Source organism: Solea senegalensis, linkage group LG14, assembly GCF_019176455.1.
Source record: "Solea senegalensis isolate Sse05_10M linkage group LG14, IFAPA_SoseM_1, whole genome shotgun sequence".
Taxonomy (NCBI): Eukaryota; Metazoa; Chordata; class Actinopteri; order Pleuronectiformes; family Soleidae; genus Solea; species Solea senegalensis.
The window spans coordinates 11258630-11271748 of NC_058034.1; the positions used below are offsets into that span (position 1 = coordinate 11258630).

Below are 13119 nucleotides of genomic sequence, written 5' to 3' on the forward strand. Positions count from 1 at the left end.
TCTAGTCACTTCATCGCCTCTTTCAAACTTCGAAGCTTGTCAGGATGTTTCTCAGGGCTTTAGGACTCATCAAGTCCAATCAGAGTTGATTCAGATTGCGTTGTACTGAGGTTCCGTCTGCTTGAACACAGGGATATGTTGTTTTTTTTTTAATTTGCCTTCAGTCAAATTTGCCAAACATTCTCTCAATTCCTTCCTCCATCTTTACCTCATCATCATCATACGTGTCTCTTCCGTTCTCTTCTGTTCTCCTCCATCTCTCCCCTGCAGTCCTCTGTCAGGAACGAGGTTATGGCGACCAGTCATGTCACGGATGAGTGGATGACACTAATGGAAATGAGTAGCCTCAACTGCTACATTGTGCGCCGTTACATAGCAACCCCCAGTGGGGTGCTCCGGATTTACCCAGGATCACTGATGGACAAAGCCTTCGACCCGACCCGCAGACAATGGTGAGGCTTAGTGAAAGGGGGGGAGGGGGAGGGGAAGGGAAGGTGTGTGTGTGTGTGTAGCAGCAGTAGTGGAAGTAGTTGTTAAAGGGAAGGAATATGTGCTTCGTGGTTTCCCTGTGAAGTGATCCATCATTGTGTGCACTAAAAGTTTGGCCAACAGTGCATTACTTTATTCAAAGAACAGTAAACTGTAGGTTGGGGTTTGATAATCAGAGAAAGTTGTGTGTGTGTGTGTGTGTGTGTGTGTCCAAAACCTTCATTCAACATAGATCACGTCCTCCTGTTTTCAAAATGACCCTAACTGTGAGAAAAACCCTCTTGTGGTGTTGTGATGTGCAGGTACCAGCACGCCGTGGCTAACCCTGGCCTCATCACCTTCACGGGGCCATACCTGGATGTGGGCGGGGCAGGATATGTCGTCACAATTAGTCACACCATCCATGCGTCTAGGTGAGAACAAGAATGCATATTTCTACCTCGGTAAAGCCTCTGCGGTCACCTTTTGGAATCCATGTGTAGTTTTAGTCCAGTCTCTCTTGAGATGACTGAGATAAAAAAAGACACTCATGTTTGCTTAAAAAAAAAGAAAAGAACGTGTGGACACTCATCCGTAATAAAAATATGTGTGTTTATTAAGAAACAAGGTCCACGACACTTCAAGGCTGCAGCACCTGAATTTAAATTGAATAATCAAACTCTGGCTCTTACATTACCAGAGGTCCCAAGTTCCAGATGTACAGTTTCTGCCCCATAGAAGTGGACGAGTCAGGATTGTCAGTTATGTGCAGGTCATTCATATTTAGCCCCCATTGTTCATCAAGAATCTCACTTTATGTTACAAGCCCAGACGTTACTGTGGTCTGTTCAGCCTGGGAGTCACTTCAGGAAATAGTTTGAGGGAAACTAAAGAAAACCCGTTGACCAGTTTTGCTTTGGCTCTGTGTTGTGGGCTGTGTAGTGAGTGACATAATAATCCACATGGTCTGAGTGGAGTGGAATAAAAAGCCCTCGGTCTGTTATAGCACTTAATTACATAATGTTTTAGTCACAGCCTGCGAGAGTTGGAGAACAGTAAAGGCCTGGTACTGTTAGTGAGATTGACATGTAGTGTACAAGCTGCAAATGCGAGTCTCACTGCAACAGGGACAGCATCGGTGTTTAATCAGCGTGATAAGAAGTGTTTACTTTGGTCCATGCAAACGTTCAGTGTACACACAAACATTCACTGTGAGCCCGTGAGCTGTGTTACACTGGCTCAGTGAGCATATCATCAGACAGTCTGTGTTGTGTAAACACATGTATTTGTGTGTGTGTGTGTGTGTGTGTGTGCAGGTGCACGCGTGAAGCTCACCACACACACTCACAAAAACAACTGTTAAACAGGAAGGTTTGTTTCGTTTTTTCTCTCTCTTAATCTTCCGCTGTGTCCTCGCTGTTCTGCAGCTCACTGTCGGCGCCTGGTTACGCCGTAGCAGTGATGGGCATCGACTTCACCCTCCGCTACTTCTACAAAGTCCTCCTCGACCTGTTGCCCGTCTGCAACCAGGACAAAGGCAACAAGCTCAGGTAAGTGCAGGACAACAGTAGACATGAAGAGTGATTTGTTTCCCGTTTCCGTTATGCAAATCACTTCTGCTTTTTCTTCCTTTTTCATTCTGTTCCCTTTTCCCCTGAATTTCCCCTGCTGCAGCTAATTATCTGTCGTACTGAGGAGTGAGAATTAAACATGCAGAGAGATCAAGAAGGGGGGGGAAAATGAGGGAAAAGAGATAAGCTGATTATCACAGCATTCCTGTTAGAGATGTAGCGTTGCTGCTGCCTCGGTCCTACGTACTTCCTTCGGCTTTCTTTTCCACCTCGCTCCACTACCAGTCCTCTATCACTCCACTTCCTTCGTGATCTCTCTGTTGGTGTTTTGGAGGTCACATAACACAGGATTAGCTCAAAGGGGGGGACGTGGGGTGCAGAGGAATGGTGGAGGAACTAAGGGAAGCAGAATGGTACACTATTATGCACATGAATGAAGCCGAACATAGCGCTGGGGGTGAAAAGAGGGACATAGTCAAGCAATAGCTGTTGCTGTGTTGCCTCACAGCAAGAAGGTGCTGGGTTCGATTCCTGGTCTGGGACGGAGAACATGCAAACTCCACACTTTCTGTGTTCTCCCCGGGCTCTCCGGTTTCCTCCCACCATCAAAAAACATTCGGTCACGTTGGTCCCTTGTTTGCGGCGCGCTCAGTCGCAGCGGCTCTGATCAACCCTCCTTCTGACATTGAAATTTCGTTGTGCGGTATCAGTTGTATATTTTATTATATAATAAAGATGCTTTCCTTTCCTTTAATAGACGTTTAATCACGTTACTGAGCTCGCTGTTATTAACCCTCTTTTCATTTGTGTCTGCACATTCCAGGTGTTTCATTATGGAGGACAGAGGATACTTGGTAGCACATCCCACTCTCATTGACCCAAAAGGTCATGCCCCTGCTGAGCAACAGCACATCACACACAAGGTACAAACAGTGTTTGGTTGTTGTGTTCAACAGAGAGAAAATACTCAAAATGCAGTCATTTTCATCCATGAACTGATCTTTTTGTGTTTCATTCCAAAAAAAACAGGAGCCGCTGGTGGCCAACGACATCCTGAATCATCCCAATTTTGTCAAGAAAAACCTGTGCAACAGCTTCAGTGACCGCACTGTGCAGCGCTTCTACAAGTTCAACACCAGCATCATGGTAAGCATACCTCAGAGAGCACAGCAAAACAAGTTTCTCTCTGACAAGGCACTGCTACTGAAGAGTGCACCTTATTCGTATTTGTCAGTACAGTGCTGCCATCTAGTGGTGATCATTGGTGTTGCCGTTCTGTATAGTATATTTACTTACTTACCCTGATAATTCAGTGTCCCCAATATAAAGTCTGTAGGCTCAAAGGTGTCACTGATCGTTTTTGCACCCTTAAAAATGAATATATAAATATATTTTAAAAACTCCAAGATTCCCATTGGGCTGAAATCTCATGGTTTTATTTTCAGGGTGATCTCACTAACCTGGTCCATGGTAGCCATTGTTCCAAGTATCGCCTGATCCGAATCCCCGGCACCAACGCTTTCGCTGGCATCGTCAACGAGACATGTGACTCTCTGGCATTCTGCGCCTGCAGCACCGTGGACCGGCTCTGCCTCAACTGCCACAGGTAAATGCTTCACCCGTGCAACTCTTCAAAGCTTAGAGGGTTTAGTAAAAATCCAGACCAGGGACATATTTAATGAAGCCCATCGCTTGAGTGTTTCTCCCTGAACGTGTCATTGTTTGTGGGGGGTTTTCAGAATGGAGCAGAATGAGTGCGAGTGTCCCTGTGAGTGCCCTCTAGAGGTCAACGAGTGCACAGGCAACCTCACCAACGCTGAGAACAGGTCAGTGGACATTTTTGTCTGAGCGCTGCTACATTTATGTCCACACATTCTAATTATATTTGATGACACAGTATGGAGACAAAAGGGAAAACTAATTTCATTCAAGTCGCTACAGAGAGCTCTTAGTTTTCAGATGATTTTGATCCTTTTAGTATGAATGATGTATCACGTGGCAGTAACATAACTGGCTGCGTGAGGTGTAGTTTATTTATTCATTGTCTCTTAAGTGTTCGGAGATATTCAGTGGTGGTTTTTTTTAAAAAAATTGTAAAAGCAGTTTACATAATAACAGAAGATAAAGATTTTTCATTATATTTAGATAAAATCACATCACAGACTACTGCAATTTTCCAATCTGTCAATCCAATTTTTTGCACCAAAATGCATGTTATGATATAATATCACTCGATGAACCGATTATTAATCGATTGCTAAATGAATCGTCAACTATTTTGATAATCGATGAATCGGTTTGAAGTTTTTTGTCATTATTAACACAAGATTTCTGATTGTTTTAGTTTCTAAAATGTAAATATTTTCTTAATTACTTTGCTCCATATAACAAAGAAATCATTAAAACTGAATCATTTTGGTTTGTGGACAAAACAATACATTCGAGAACATCATCATTTCCAAGTTTTTGACATTTTATGGGCCAAACGATCACTCAATTAATCAAGAAAATGATCAACAGATGAACCTATTACAAAAATAATTGTTAGTTTGCAACTCTATTTCACACAGAGTTACACACACAGTCATTTTAGATGTTATTTACACAATAAAAATTAGTTGTTCCCTCTAATATTACGAATCCTACCGCAATCACATTTTCAAAATGTCAAAATAATCATAATTACATAATATTTCAAAATCGTTCTGCCCTATTTTACATTACAGTGTCTTATATTCATTCTTTTTTAATTGAATTCTCCATTAAATATCACCAGTGATGTTGATAGATTCTTTGTAGTTATTGGATAATATGCTAGTTTTAGTTATGTCTCATTAAATATCAACAAACTGTTTTTCTGTGTGTAATAAACTCTCATATAGAATTTTGGAAGTTACTACAAGCAGTATTTAGCTTTATGTTTTAAATGTACAGTAAGTCTGTGTCCTTGTCACATGTAATTGTGGTCAAACAATGCGAGAATGGGAGTGCTTTGTAAGTGTTTGTGGGATTTTCTTCACATTTTACGTCTCCATGCGCTGTTTTCTCTCGTGTGCTTGTTCCTGCCGTTCTGTCTGTCCATCATTCACTTCACACTTCATCAGCAGCTTCTTTGACAGCATGTCAATGTTTAAAATGCCAATTCCTGTTTTTATTTCAGGGGAAACGTGCAATTATCATGTTTGGCTGTCAGGTTGTTCTATGTTTTGTGTCAGGCAGTGCCGGGGTTTGTCCTTTTCTCCGAGCTTATTTGCATACGCTGACGAGCTGTCAAAGGCTGTAGTGGATGTTTTTTTAAGATTGCCTTTACTTTTTTTTTTTATTTTGTTCTTGAACCTAATCATGTTTCACATAAGGATTTTTGATCAATATGCACTGCCTCTCTGCCAGTCAGTAGCTTCTTGTTTGTTTTACGATTGTCTGTGTGTGTGTGTGTGTGTGTGTGTTGTAAAGGAATCCCAGTTGTGAAGTGCACCAGGAGCCGGTCAGTCTGAATGTGATTGATCCCAGTCTGCATGATACCCTGCCTCAGTGCATCAACACGCGCTGTAGCCAGAGATACACCAGCAGGTACACACTATACTACACACGTGCACAGTCAGCATGAAGTCCATGCCTACAGAGACGTATACACACACACACCAGAGGCACATAAATCTGCCATGAGCACAGACTGTATATAAAAATGACTTACTGGTATAGATGACTGCCACCCAGTGGTAATACATTGGAAGTGTATGGGTTGCCTTTGTGTGTATTACCCAGGCAGTGTTGCTCATTGAATCCAATTTATAGTATAAATTCTGACAAGAGCAGATTTGTGCATAATATAACATTTCTGTCATTTGTGTGACAGCTTTATATGTGTGTTACATTTAGAATGATTGGCAAAAAGAAACTAAAGCACCTTTTTTTTTTTCACTACAAAATCACAGATACTATGTTAATGTCTGTCTAAACTCATAAAAAATCAACAAAGTAAACAGAAGGACAACACATTGAGCCTGCTTCAAGATGACTTGTATAGAAATGGTCCGATCGTTGTATTCTGCGCCTCGTTTCAGTGACTGTTTCGGTGTGTTGGACTGCGAGTGGTGCATGGTGGACAGCGATGGGAAGACTCACCTGGACAAGCCCTACTGTGCCCTGCAGAAAGAGTGTTTCGGAGGCATTGTTGGTGCAAAGAGCCCATACGCGGACGGCCTAGGGCTCGTCGGTGAGAGTCTTTTATTATCATTTTTTTTATCCTACTACAACACTTTATACTTCCATATATAAGAATATACATTTATTTTCTCTCGTAAATGACGTGAACGAATAGTTCAAGTTACCGTTGATAAATAGTAATCTGCAGGCCTATTATTGTGAAAATGGGACTCTTTTAAAAAGCAGACAGTGAGTTATTTGTCCTGGGTAACATTACACAACATGCAGGTTTGTAACTGTGAATTTGTTTTAAGTGACTGACTCATCCAATCTCATTTCCGGAGCTTTAGCCCTTGAATAATATTTTTCCGTTATAGTGTTTCATTTTTTTAACAACCCTCTGCTTATCCATCCCTCTAGTTTTTGTTTGCTCACCCTTTCATTGTCTCCTTTCTGCAGATGAGGAGGTTGCTTCTCTGAATATGATCAAGAGCGCCCCCGTGGGTCCAGTTGCTGGGGGCATTATGGGATGTATCATGGTGTTGGTGCTGGCTGTGTATGCATACAGACACCAAATCCACAGGCGGTCGCATCAGCACATGTCGCCACTGGCGGCTCAGGGTACGTATAGAATAACTAAGTGTAAGTGAGTTGGTCTCACGTTAGCTCCCTTTTCCACCAACATTTCCAGGAACTTATTTACCTCGGGGAAATAATTCATGTTAATCTGTGTGGTTTGCGTTTCCTCAGCAACCCAAATTTGCAGTTGCTGTTCCACCAATCAGCGTTCTTCAGCACACAGCCCCGCCCCTCTAGATTTCCTGTTAATCTGTAAAGTCCCACATCGCGAGTAGGTTCTTCTTTCGGTGAAAGTTTGGGTCATTTTGGAGGAAATGTTCTGAGGTTTTTCAAAATCCTGTCTAAATGAGAAAACTTCCTGTGGTGGAAAAGGGGCTATATATATATTTATACAGATATTTATGTTGAACCATGCAGTTTATGGATCAGTGACATTGAAATGAATGTAAAATTGTTAACATGTATTAAGTGAAATGCACATTTCTGCTGCTTGAAGTGTTTGTAGTGGATTGTCCTTCACTTTTCTTTTCGTTTGGCCCAAAAACAAAAACAAAAACAAAAGGACTCTGAAATTTCCTCCCTGAAGATATTATCATTATTATTATAATTATTATTATCATTATTATTATTATTATCATCATCGTTATTATTACTATTATTATCATCGTTATTGCTATTGTTATTGTTGTTATTGTTGTTATTATTATTATTATTATTATTATTATTATTATCATTACAATTACACCAAATGATGTTTTAAAGCAGCATGAATAACAAAGAGTCTGGCAAGTGCTGACAATAGATTCATACACCAGTTAGCCTTTCCTCTGGCTAATCCTTTAATACACAGTTTATTATCTGGAGCAAAGGTGCTAACATGTTGCCTCACAGTATGTCTGTAATTCAACTTTGTTTGGATATAGAAAGTCTATCCACGTCCTGCCTACTCACCATGCGTGAAATACTTCACAGTTTTTCAGAATAGTAGCAGCGACTGTATCTCACCTCAGCCTCCTGTGCTTCTCTCCTCATGCTCTGTTAACCTTCACATTGCTCCAGAAATGTCGGTGAGAATGTCGAACCTGGATAACGAAAGAGACGAGCGGGATGAAGACAGCCACGAGGACAGAGGGATCAGTGAGTTGTGCTTTAGAGGCTTTGAAAGCTTTTGTTTTATTATTATTATTGTTATTATTTTTTTGTTTATTTATATTCGAAGTCCGCCAGGTCTCGACTTTGTCATATTTGAGCGCCACTGAACTCTGTTCTGACCTGTGTGCTCTCTTCTCTTCTCTTCCAGTCAGTAACACTAGATTTATAGCTGCGGTGATTGAGAGACACACACACACTCCTGAACGGAGACGGCGGTACTGGGGACGATCTGGGACGGAGAGTGACCACGGTAAGACGTTTATTTCTTCTGTGCCACATGCATTTATTGATTAACAAAGAATAAAAACAACAATCCAAATCTCTAGTTGTGTTCTGCATTCTCACCTGTACATCGTCTTTAATAGAAACAGGAAATGAGTAGGTTGCACCTAGTGCCTAGTTATGCTCTGTCACGGCAGAAGAAACTGTTTGTAGAGTCTATTTTCCTCACCAATAGTTCCACGGTTCTCCACAATAACCATGGCAACGTGGTAGTCGGTGAAATTGTCTCTTTCTGGACTATTTGTCTCCAACTGGACGAAGCATACCAAAATACCCACTCACCAAGTTGCTGTTGTTGTGGAGCTTGAGATTCACCGACAGCTACTTTTACAGGTCTTCCTGAAACTAGTGTTCCACCCTGTGAAGGTTGAACATAATTACAATTTCACGTAATCACCCCTGATTCCCGATAATCTCTCCATTCTTGCAAATTATTATTTTCTCTTGTGTCACAAAGCCACAAAATAAACGTGAAACACTCCCTTAAGGAGATCCTTGTTGCCTCTGGATTCATTGCAGGAGAGCTAGATGTCATGAGATAAAGAGGATTTATCTGTTTTACCCTTATTTATTTCAGGAAAGTGACATCACAATAAACACTTTTTATGTAAACGGTTCTTTTCCTGGTTATAAAATTACAGATCGTACAGAACACATGTGAGTAAGTCAGATACCTGGTTGCTGAAATGATTGTATAAAAGAGTATAAATGACCAGGTTGTATTTGACACCACATTAAAACCAGGGGTTTAATACACTAATAATCATTGGCATAAATCCCTCACCAAACATTGTCAAAAAACAAAATTTGCACCTTGTATGAAATGGATATTATTGCCAGGTTTCTGCTCCTGGCGTGTTCCGTTCATCACAGCTCAGGACATCATTTTTGGAGAACACTCATGTGTAGAACTTGCAGGTCTGACACTCGGCGAGTGTGGGCGGGTAGTTTTCACCCACACGGGCTCTTACCACCTACATGTGGACGGCATCACTGCACCTCCTGGCAGTGAGTGTCTCTGTTACTTGTTGTGTAACTGCACATGACAAGAGAGGATGAATATGAAGAGAGGAGAGTGTGGGCTACAGAGAAACACAAGGCGAGGATAAAAAATAAATAAATAAAAAAAAAGTTCGATTAAGCCGGAGAGGAAAGAGGGAAAAATAGTTTAACATTGATTTGTGAGGTTAGTGTTATTTTCTCTGCGCTTCATTGAAGATTCTCCTGCAAAGGAGTAATTTAATTTAATCCTAAATATCGAAGAACTATTGCATGAAGTCAGTGAAATAAAAGTGTGGTATCTTGATTATTTCTCATGTTTCTCTCATTCTATCCGTGACAAAGGCTAATAAACTTTGTCTAACTGAAAAAAAAACTCTGAAAACTAGTGTAAACATGTATAAATGGAAGGGCAAGAAGACAAGGGTGGAGAGGAATCCAATTCATAGCTTGATGCAACCGAGTTGAATCTTTTCTCTGCTCAGCCAAAGGTCCACACACTCCTATAGCACGATGGTGTAAACATTATACAAGTTAACTCAAGGATCATGAAAACAGTGCTCAGTTTGCTCTGCAGCGTCAGCCTCCAGGAGACGAGATGGCCCAGTTCACAGTGAACACGTCACATGCTGCATATGCCACATGTGTTATTCCAAACGTATCATTTATATCATGTAGAAAAAAAGGAACAATTCACTGTTACAAGTCTGGTACTTCTAAGCAAAGATAATCTCGACATTAAAATTTGATCATGTGAAGATTTCCGGGGGGGGCATACAAATGCACCGTTTTAAAGCAATTATCACAATTATCTATCTATTTATTTTAAAATGGCAAATCTAAGCCACACAGGAGTGAACACAATTCTGCCCTTCTTTCACATCTGGAGTCAGATCACACAATAACATAATAACGTAACAGGAGATGAGTGTGTGTATCTGTAACCCTGCAAACTCTGACAACTCCTGACCAGCTGAGTACTACAGAAGCTTGCAAGTGGATTTCGACAGAGCCAGGACAGCTCTTATTGTTATTGTTATTGTTATTTCGTTAAGACTAAACCAACCAGCTGCTGGTGTCATGCTCAACATAGAAATACAGAGTGGAGTGTTTTAAATCACCCCGTCTAAAGCTCAGCAAGAAGATAAATAAGCGCGTTTGACTAACTTCAAATTTCGCTCACCTAATAACTCTCAGTTGTCAGTGAAACCTTTGACTTTATATCTGTCTCCAGCAGTTAAAAGTCTTCTCGTGCTCATAAATCTCAAAGGTCCAGTCCCTAATAAGACATTTGGAGTCCGTCCGTCTGTTGGTGTGTATGTCTGTCTCTTTATCTCTTGACTTTAAGAGGGATTTGCTTGTCTTAGCTGCTGCTGAAAGTTGTCAACAGGACAAAAATAAGCCGTAGACCTGCCTGAACTCTTGGCTCTCGCTCCTGGGACAAAAAAGACGGATACATTTTGCCAAAGTCGGCATCTACCAAGTCTGAAACGTCTTTGAAGTATGTCTCCCTGTCTTTCTTTTAATCCTCCCCTCCCCCTCTCTCTATCCTTCCCTCGTCCTCACATCTCGTTTCCCTTCCCTCATTTTTCTGTTTCACCTTTTTTTTGTTTTGAACCCTGGCTAGTCTTTGGAGAATCTGCCAAAAGAAAATTTTAACAACAGCAATATTATGTGTTAGGAATTACTGAACATTTGCCTGGGGACCGTCAATAAAAAGCCAAGTTTTTGACTTTAAAATGTCAATGTAAAGATCAACGAGGGATCAGATATGTTCACCCTGGAGGATAAAAAGACGCTGTTGTTTGGGCAAATTTGCACATTTCACCATCAGCACATATCCCCCACACACACATTCTTGTACAGCATTTTTAGTGTGAACATTCAAAGACATAATGCGAATCACAAGTCAATGTCCAATGCTTCCCTTAACCCCAAAACCAAGTCTTAACCCTGAAAAGGACTTTTAAAGTTGTGTGGTCCAGTAAAAATGTCTTCATTTCCTATGACTAATATGTTTAAGTACACACACTCAAATCATTATTATATATAATAACGATAATCAGTTCTCCTCCTTATCATTCATAATCAGACTGTCTTATGTGGATGTCACGGTCCTGAGTGTCACGGTAATGAATCCCACTCGATAAACGACTCCGCTGAAGAAGAAAATTGAAGCCATTAGCTTAATGTGAGCGCGTCGACTGGTGACCTGTCGTCAGCTGGCGTTAGCTTTTTAGCTTTGTGGCTAATTGGGAACAATTAGGTGATGCCAACAGTGAGGTCGTTTGTGGCCTGAAACATTAATGCACTCACCACTGAGCTTCTAACCACACATTTCCCCGTGTCTAATACTCCATTAGGTGAACTACCAGGGCTGATGAAAGCTAGCTCACTGAGTTAATTAGTGCAGTTAGCATGAGAGCGTTGGTAACCTCAGTCATCAAAAAGTTCGGAGGGTATCCTGCAGGCCTGCAGAATCATGATATATCAGTGTCCTTATGTTCAAGCTGTCAGTGAATTATTCTTTGACCCAGTCATTTTGTGTGTGTGACAGCAGCTTCTGCTCTACTCAAACCGATGTAGGCGACACTAGCAGCCATGTTGGCTCCTGGCGCTGCCTCCTCCAGGCTCAACGTATGTGTAGGGAAGTGCCATAAATATGTATGCGTCCTTTCTTTTTCTTTTTTTCAAATTTGTTGCGTGGAAGCTGAAAACATGGAGAAGATAATCCCAGCGGGGATATTTAGTTGTCAGTGTTCCTGTCGTATGTTTGTGTGAAGAAAACATTGTGTGAGCTTTGAATTCAGATGCTTCTGTGTTGAGCGTCTACTGCTCCAGGGTTTTATTTCGCTAAGTAGATCCTTTTCATAGCGTCTTCTCATTTCTTGGCACTGAGGGCAAACTGGCACATTTGTAGCTACTACAGTACGCGGTGTTGTTGGTTTACGTCCCTTAACTGTTCTGATGTATCATCTAGGAATGGAAGTAATGCTGCTTCTGTTGTCATTAACTAGTGCAGGCCCATTTAGGGGAAGCAACTCATTGTGATTTTTCTGACAGATATTGAAACTGCGATATGATTTGTGATATGTTTCAGTTTGATATTTACTGTGTTATATTTTTAAAACAAGGAAGTGGATTACAAAACGGCATCAAGACACTAACTGCTACACTTTAATGCAAGGATGAGGAAGCTTTATTTGCCATAGAAGAGTCACAAATGATCAAGATCAAATGATAATTAGAGCTGCGACAAACAATTATTTTCATAATTGATTAATCTGTCGCTTATTTTTCTTTGTTTGCTCCCGTGAAATGTCAGAAAATGTTGAAAGATGTTGATCAATGTTTCCCAAACTTCTCAAAATGTCTTTCACTTTTAATGATTTCTTTGTCAAATGGAGCAAAGAAACCAAAAATATTCACATTTAATACGCTGAAAAATCAGAAATCAACTTGTTTCAAGTATTAAAAAAACACTTGATTATCAAAATAGTTGAGGATTAATTGATGAGTCACTATTTACAACCTGGCACGAGGACTCATTGATTGAATATGCCTCTTCTAAAATAATATATAAATACAACAAATTTTCAACCTATCTCTGATTTATGTCCTAACTTTCATGCTTCAAAATTATCATGACCTAACGATAAATATTAAAATTTAAGATTGATGATGAGTCAAATGAGTCTTATCTGTGTGATGGTAAGTCAAACATCTCATGGTCATGTTTCAGTGACAAGGCTGACTTATAAGTGACTTATATCCCATGTTTTCAGTTCTCAGATTTGATTTTCTTTCAGAGCCATTTGAAATCTGATCGTCACTTCTGCATTTTCAAATCAGATCTGTGTCACCTCAGTATTTGCATCAAGATCAGAGATGCTGTATGAGCGTTGTTGTATTTGACCCAATA

At 40.6% G+C, this 13119-nt stretch overlaps 1 protein-coding gene across 1 annotated transcript in view; it reads left to right on the forward strand.

Annotated features, from left to right (window-relative positions):
* The window catches only part of cachd1 (cache domain containing 1), a 72943-nt gene that overhangs the window by 58096 nt on the left and 1728 nt on the right, over nucleotides 1-13119 (forward strand). Inside the window, exons 15-26 of the mRNA XM_044044179.1 lie at nucleotides 271-452; nucleotides 792-902; nucleotides 1896-2018; nucleotides 2863-2962; nucleotides 3069-3185; nucleotides 3485-3645; nucleotides 3779-3865; nucleotides 5493-5609; nucleotides 6104-6255; nucleotides 6645-6806; nucleotides 7824-7901; nucleotides 8065-8166. Coding sequence (XP_043900114.1) covers nucleotides 271-452; nucleotides 792-902; nucleotides 1896-2018; nucleotides 2863-2962; nucleotides 3069-3185; nucleotides 3485-3645; nucleotides 3779-3865; nucleotides 5493-5609; nucleotides 6104-6255; nucleotides 6645-6806; nucleotides 7824-7901; nucleotides 8065-8166 — 1492 coding nt within the window. The remainder of the gene's footprint in view (nucleotides 1-270; nucleotides 453-791; nucleotides 903-1895; nucleotides 2019-2862; nucleotides 2963-3068; nucleotides 3186-3484; nucleotides 3646-3778; nucleotides 3866-5492; nucleotides 5610-6103; nucleotides 6256-6644; nucleotides 6807-7823; nucleotides 7902-8064; nucleotides 8167-13119) is intronic.